The sequence below is a fragment of the Hypanus sabinus genome, chromosome 3, assembly GCF_030144855.1.
Source record: "Hypanus sabinus isolate sHypSab1 chromosome 3, sHypSab1.hap1, whole genome shotgun sequence".
NCBI classification, from domain to species: Eukaryota; Metazoa; Chordata; class Chondrichthyes; order Myliobatiformes; family Dasyatidae; genus Hypanus; species Hypanus sabinus.
Genome location: NC_082708.1, coordinates 180,986,795 through 180,994,684, shown reverse-complemented (window position 1 = coordinate 180,994,684; position 7,890 = coordinate 180,986,795). Strand labels below are relative to the sequence as shown.

Sequence of the window (7,890 nt, the reverse complement as noted above, 5' to 3'; positions counted from 1 at the left end):
ATTACTAGCAGATGTCATGAAATTTGTTGTTTTGCAGCAGCAATACAATGAAAAACATAATAATAAAAATTGTGAATTACATTAAGAAGCATATATGTATATATATCTAGTTCTCTCTCTCTCTCTCTCCATATATATATATGCTATATATTTAAATTAAATAAGTAGTGAAAAATGAATTGGTGGTATGGGTTCATTGTCTATTTAGAAATCTGATGGCAGAGGGGAAGAAGCAATTCCTGAATTATTGAGTGTTGCGTCTTCAGGCTCCTCCCTGGTGGTAGGAATGAGAAGAGAGCATGTCCAGGATGCTGGCTTTTTAAGGCAATGATCCTTGACGATGTCCTGGATGCAGGTGAGTCTACTGGCCACAACACAGCCTTATAAAGTTTGCTTTTCCATGTATCTGTCCAAGTGTCCAAGTGCTTATTAGATATTCATTCTCTCCTAACCCCTGCTGTAGAATATCTCCCATTCTGTCTACTTGAAATCTTCTCAAATGCTCTTCTTCAAAAGGTAGCAGATTTGACCCAGTATATCACGGGTAGAGCCCCCCCCCATCATTGAGCACATTTTCAAGAAACTCTGTTGTATGAAAGCAACATCCATCCTCATCAAAAATCCTCAACACTCAGGCCATGTTCTTTCTCACTGCTGCCATCAGGTAGCAGGTATAAGAGCCTCACAACTTGCACCATCAGGTTCAAGAACAGTTACTACCCCTCAACCATCAGGCTTTTGAACAAAAGAGGATAACTACACTCAACTATGGGGATGTCTCCACAACCAATTATTGTTACTTATTGCCATTTATTGATATTTGTATTTGCATTGCTTATAGTCTTCCATGCTCTTGGTCTTTCATTTGTCCTGTTTCATTACTGTTCTACAGATATGCCCCCAGAAAAAAAGAATCTCAGGGTTGTATGTGGAAACATGTATGTACTCTGATAATAAAGTTTACTTTGCTAACTTTGTAAATGGTTACTCTTTCTCTGCTTGAATCTGGGTGGGAGGAAGTACTGCTCCGCAAGTGATAAAAAGCATTTCACACCGAACTTCAGTCAAGGAGACGTGATGTGAACACAGGATTTGGGGATAGTGGTGGGGGGTGGGGGGTGGGGGGGTTTACTGGAGGAAAAAGGCAACGTTTTTGAGTGGAAATCCTTCTCTTTTAGTGTATGTGGCACTTGTGGGTGGGGAAAATGTTTAATGTGGGGTTCAGGACAGGAAGGAAGTTGTATTCACTCTCAATGGATATGGGTAATGACTATACTTTGAATAATCGGGCAATAAGAATGAGCATTAACCTGTATGAGGGGGTTTTAACATTTTTTTTCTCCTTTGAAGGTTCCTAGAAATGGAAGAATTTTTTGTGTGTAATCAGCTGTTCTATGTCATGGACTGGCGAAATCCCTATTTGGTTATGAGGGGGCGTAATCTTGTATAAAGCTTCATCCACTGTCAATTGTGTATGTCTTCAGTGCAACACAAGGACAGACAAGGACTTCAAGGTAAGTCAAACTAGTTTTCAAATTCAGAGCTATTTTACGGTCTTGGATCGTAAACATGTTAAAATTTAAGTTTAATTATGGTCTTATGGTTTAATTTCTCTTATGATGAAATTATGCTTTTTCTGTCCTTTTAATATAATAGTCACTTATAGTTCTTTTATCTATTTTAGTTGTGAAAGTACAAATGTATAAAGAAATTTATCATATAAAGGGAACAGTTACAGTAGATATTCCTAATTAATACTTTGAAAGTGGAGAGACCATTTCGTCTGGGCAGATTTATTATTAGGTCTAACTGCCCCTTAAATACATGCACTATGGATTAAAAGCATTTTTTCTGTCCATTTATGAGAGGCTTCTGAAAATAATTAATTTTTCTTTAAACAAAATCAATTCATGGTTAACCAACACCACAGACTGTATTGCTATTGCTTGAGTGCTGCAGGTTTTGAGTTCTGTTGCCTGGTAGCAAAGTTTAAAGATTTACCAAACCTTCTGTCATTATAAATTGCTGGATGATCATGGAATTGTTGGAAAATCCCAAAAAAAGTCGATCAATGATAGGAATTTAAACTAAATGAAGTGAATGCTGGAAATACTCAACAGGTCAGTTGGGAAGAGAAATGGGTTGAAGACCCTTTGTCAGATCCACTCGAATTGCTCCAACTCAGAGGAAGTGATTCAGCATTTTCAAGGTTTGGAAGAATCCCTATAGATCAGCTTAATGATACTCAGATTCAGATTCAGGCTTAATATCACTGGCATTTATTGTAATTTTTTTTTGTCTTTGTGGCAGAAGTACATCACAATACATTGTAATAGCAAAAAGCTGTGAATTACACTAAGAGATACATAAAATAGTTAAATAAATAAGCAGTGCAAAAAAGCATAGTGAGGGTGGTGTTCATGGGTTCAATATCCATTCAAAAATCGGATGGTGGAGGGTAAGAAGCTGTTCTTGAATAGTTGGGTGTTTGCCTTCAGGATTCTGTATCTCCTTTCCGATGGTAATGGCATGAAAAGGACATGATCTGGGTGATAGGGGTCCTTCATGATGGATGCTGCCTTTTTGAGGCATTGCTCCTTGAAGATGTCCTGGATGCTACAGAGGCTAGTGCCCATGATGAAGATGACAAAGTTTACAACACTCCGCAGTTTATCTTGATCCTGTGCAGTAGCACCCTCCCTCCACCACCAACCACCCCGCCTGCCCATAAGCCAGTTTGAATGCTCTCCATGGAACATCTGTAGAAATTTGCCAATGCTTATGGTGACAAACCAAGTCTCCTCAAACTTCTGATGAACTATAGCCGCTGTCGTGTTTTCTTTTCTTCCCCCCAAGTAGCCCTGGAAGTTATTTTGCATCCAATTCTCCTGGTTGAATCTGCTACCCCAATCTTAAGTGTGTTCCAGAATGTAAAATATGTCTGCATTAGAAATGTATTTCCCACCATCTCCTGTGGATCTTCACTTTACATCTGATTTCTCAACATTTATTTCTGTTTACTCTGTCTAAACCGATCTCTAGTAATCTGTCCCCAGCCTTTGCTGCAAGGTGAAAAACCCCAGCCTCTCCAAGTTAACTGCAGCTGAAATCTCCCAACCCGAGAACCATTCTGAGAAATTTCTTCCGCAATAATACTCAGCAGGTCAGGCAGTAAACTGCGAGAAAGAAAATCTTTCAGGCTGGCCATCATTTCTGATACTCTTTAAAAGACCTCTGCATCCCACCCAAAGTTAAGTTGCCAGATTTCTTTGAAGTGGTCCATTCGGTGTTTGAACAATGCTTTATAGATGTCAACAACAATACTGTGCAATTTTGCACAGTACTGTATGTGTCAATGTGGAGTGAACAGCAAATTTATAAATCTGGCTTGAGCAAAGAATGTTGGGACTAGTGAGAGTGGAGCACTGTGGAGGGGTGTGGGACAGAGGGTAGAGAAGGAGTGCCAGGGCGGGGTTGGCACAGGTGAGCCACACCCAGCCCTGAGACTCCAGACAAGGTAATTTGATTCTGAATAATTGGTTTATTGATCATTACAGAATGTCTCTCTGGTGCTTCTTGCTCCCTCCCCTCTCCCTTCCCCTTTTCCCAACCATGATTCCCCTCTCAGTCCCGAATAGAGACCAATATCAGGTTCAGCTTTACCTTCACTCATATATGTCACAACTGTTGCACAGTACTGAAACTTCCTTACCTTCTCAGCCTTTGTGTTTACCCTGTATCGCTACACTTTTTTCTTTCTCCTGAGAGATGTCAAGAGTAAAGTTATTGCTGCAGAAATTGATTATTGACTGCAATCCCACTAAATTGAAACAAATCAAACGTTCTCTGCTCTGCAATAAGAACACTTTACATACATTCTATGCATTAGTGTGCTCTTAATCATTGTTAATTAATCACTGTTAATTAAGCTCAAAACTTTATTAATTAAAACTTAGTTGAGCATCCTGAGTGAGTTGTTAAATGCTTGCTCAATATTCCTCTGCTCTGTACCAGTGACTTTAGAAGTAATGACATTTGTAAGCCATGTGCCAATGGAATAGGAGATGTGTTCCTGAGATGCCAAGGTATCAAAATCACTCCTAAGTGTTTTTTGATATGCATCAAAATATGACAACAGCTTATTTCAATATAACGGGCAGGCTGAGGCTTGAAATGGCAGTAGTCAGACCACACTTGGACTATTGTGAGCAGATTTGGGCACCTTATTTAAGAAGGATATGTTGATATTGGAGTAGGTCCAGAGGGTATTTACAGGAATGATGCCAGAAATGAAAGTCTTAATGTATGAAGTGCGTTAGATGGCTTTGGGCTTGTACTTACTGGAGTTTAGAAGAATGGTGGGTGTGGGGTGGGATCTTATTGAAACCTATCGAATATTGAAACATCTAGATTGAGTTGATATAGAGCGGTTATTTCCTATAGTGGGGGTGTCATGGACTAGAGGGCAATGCCTCAGAATAGAAGGACATCCCTTTAGAACAGAGATGAGGAGGAATTTCTTTAGCCAGAGAGGAGTGAATCTGTGGAAGTCATTAACACAGGAGACTGTGGAGGCCAAGTCATTGCATATATTTAAGGCAGAGGTTGATATGTTCTTGATTAGTCAGGCCATGAAGGGATACAGGGAGATGGTAGAAGAATGGAGTTGGGAGATAAAATTAACTGGCCATGATGGAATGGTGGGGCAGAGTCAATGGGCCAAATTCTGCTCTTTTGTCTTATGGTCTCATGGTTTAAGCAATCTAAATGATTCTCCTTATTTTTTGAACAATAGTTATTTGTAGCTTTAAAAGTAGAGAGTATAGGTTTTAAATGAGAGGGAAAGATTTAAAAGGGATCGAGAGGTAACTTTTTCACCCAGATGGTGGTGAGTATTTAGAATTGGCTGCAAGAAATGGTCAGAGTGTTCTCAACAGGCAGGTACATGATTGACATTTAGAAGACATGGACAGGAAAAGTTGAAAGCGATATGGGACGCATGTAGACTAATGGGACTAACTCTATTAGGCAGCTTGGTTGGCAGGGATGAATTAGACCCAAGGGTCTGTGCTGTATAACTGAATGACTCATCAAGGCTTTGATATTATGAAAGGATGGGGAGAGGAGATAAAGTGAAATGACTCTCCTTGGCAAATGAAACAAAAGGAAGGAGAATACAGAATAAAGGTGATTTGACAAAAACCAAAAGTGAGAAGTAGAAAATATTATTTTCTTCCCCTGGATAGTGGTGGACACAGAGTGAATTGTGGTGTTCGGCTCAAGAGAACGTACCAGTGTTGGTGATTACAAAGAACAAAAATTAAAACACTTCGCAGCCACTTTATTAAGTACACCTGCTCATTAATGCAAATATCTAATCAGCCAATCATGTGGCACGAACTCCATGTAAAACAACATGCAGACATGGTCAAGGGTTGTTCGGGCCAAAAGTCAAAGTGGGGGAAGAAATGTGATCTAAGTGACCGTGGAATGATTCTTGGTTCTAGTATCACAGAAGCTGCTGATCCACTGGGATTTTCATACAGTCTCTCGAGTTTACAGAGACTGGCACAGAAAGCAAAAAAAACATTCAGTGAGCAGAAGTTCTGTGGATGAATATGCCTTGTTAAGAGAGTTCAGAGGAGAATGGCCAGACCAGATCCAGTTGACTGGAAGGTGACAGTGACTTAAATAACCATGCATTACAACAGTGGTGAGCAGGAGAGTACATCTGACCACAAAACACATCAAACCTTGAAGCTACGCTGCAGAAGACCAAAAGCATTTACTGAATTATAGGACTGAATACAGGAGGTACTTGAAAATGTAGATGCTGAGTAAAACTGAATAGCACCTACAGTGCAGTGACCATTATGTGATTTATCACTATTCCCTTTGTATACCTCAGAATTAAACCATCATTTCAAAATGTTGTGGTTACCTCAACACGAAACTGGAACCCACAAGCTGATGACTCAGAGGAGAAAGTAATTCCGAGTTATAGTATAGCAGGCACCTGGTGCCTGGGACTGAACTTAGCTCTACACATACAATAAAATAAATTTATTACAGATGCTATTACAGTCTTTATCCATACAGAGTGGGTCACGGTTTATTTATGATGTATTTGGCGCAAGGGTCCAGAGAGACTTTGAGTTTAACTGTTATGTTATTGTTCTCGTCCTTTTGAGATGAATTCTAACATTGCATTTGCGTTTCTTATCACCGACTCAACAAGGACTCCCAAGTCCCTTGCTCCTCTGATTTTTCTATTTTCTCCCACTTATAAAATAGTCTGCACCTTTATTCCTTCTATCAAAGTGCATGACCATATACTTCTCCATGCCTTATTCCACCCACCATTTCTTTCCCATTCTCCCAATCTGTCCAAGTCCTTCTGTAGGCTCCTTGCTTGCTCAAAACCATCCGCTCCTCCGCCTATACTTGTATCTTCTACAAATCTGACTCCAAAGCCATCAATTCCGTCATCCAAGTTATTGACATATAATTGTTGACATCTATTATTGTTAGCCACTGCAGATCTGCACAAGTGTGCTTCATCTTTCCGGTGTATGGCGCTGTATCTCGGTAGTACACAGTACCCCCTCTGTCCAGTTTATGATGTCAAACATCTCCAGTCTACAGAAGTAACTCTGTCTGCTTTATAATATTGCATCTGTTCAGAGTACAGAGACAACTCTTAATTGCTTACAGTCACGGATCCCCAATCATTAGCTCCATGTTTCATCATTTCAGAGTGTCTCCTCTCTTAAGCTTACAATGCTACATCTCTCCGGTGTACTGTGCGACATTCTGCATTTTATAATATTACAACTCTCCTGTGTACATTGGGAAGCAGCTTCCAGGGCATGCTCTCTTCTCGCTGCTTTCATCGGGAAGGAGGTACAGGAGCCTTAGGCCCCACGCCAGCAGGTTCAGGAGTAGTTATTACCCCTCAACCATCAGGCCTCTGAACTGGTGAGGATAACTTCACTCACCTCAATTCTGAACTGATCCCACAATCTATGGACTCATTTTCAAGAGCTCTACAATGTGCATTCTCAATATTTATCTCAATATTATTTATTTATTTATTTATTTATTTATTATTTGTTTATTTTTTCATGCTTGCAGAGTTTGTCTTCTTTTGCATATTAGTTGATTGTTCGTCATTGTTTGTGTGTAGATTTTCATTGATTCCGTTGTGTTTCTTTGCATTTACTGTAAATGCCCACAAGAAAATCAATCGAAGGATGGTATCTGGTCTCATGTATGTACTTAGATGATAAATTTACTTTGAACTTTGAAATGTCTCCACTTTATGGTATTAATCTCTCCAGGATACAATGCGACATTTCTCCGCCATATGGTGCCACACTCATCCTATGTGGAGTGTGACAACTCACCAGAGCACGGCAAATCTCGAAGATTTAGTTTCATTTCTCTCCTGTGCATTGTGCTAGAGCTTTTCACCGCATACCCGATAAAGTGACATAAGGCCATAAGGCATAGAAACAGACTTAGGCCATTTTTGTGGGTTGAGGTTGTCTGAAGCTTCACAAGTGATAGCAAGATTTGAGAAATTGATAGGCATCCATTGATGATAAACTTACCAGCATCTGGTTGCCCCATTACAAGAAATTGTAGAGGCTTTGGAAGGGGTGCATAAAGCATTGTAGCTAATACTCATTAAACCAGAATGATGGACCATAAGACCAGAAAGCAAAGAAGCAGTATTAGGCCATTCAGTCCATTGGGTCTGCTCCGCCATTCCATATTGTCCCTCTCAATCGTAGTCTCCTACCTTCTCTCCATAAATTTTGACCACCTTACTAATCAAGAACCTTTCAACCTCTGCCTTAAATATACCCAGTGGCTTGGCTCCACAGC

At 39.9% G+C, this 7,890-nt stretch overlaps 1 protein-coding gene across 1 annotated transcript in view; it reads left to right on the top strand.

Annotated features, from left to right (window-relative positions):
• Positions 1-340: 340 nt before the first annotated feature.
• LOC132390956 (interleukin-12 subunit beta-like) overlaps positions 341-7,890 on the top strand; it is a 28,079-nt gene continuing 20,529 nt past the window's right edge. Inside the window, exons 1-2 of the mRNA XM_059963488.1 lie at positions 341-355; positions 1,485-1,514. Of these exons, the coding sequence (XP_059819471.1) occupies positions 341-355; positions 1,485-1,514 (45 nt within the window). The remainder of the gene's footprint in view (positions 356-1,484; positions 1,515-7,890) is intronic.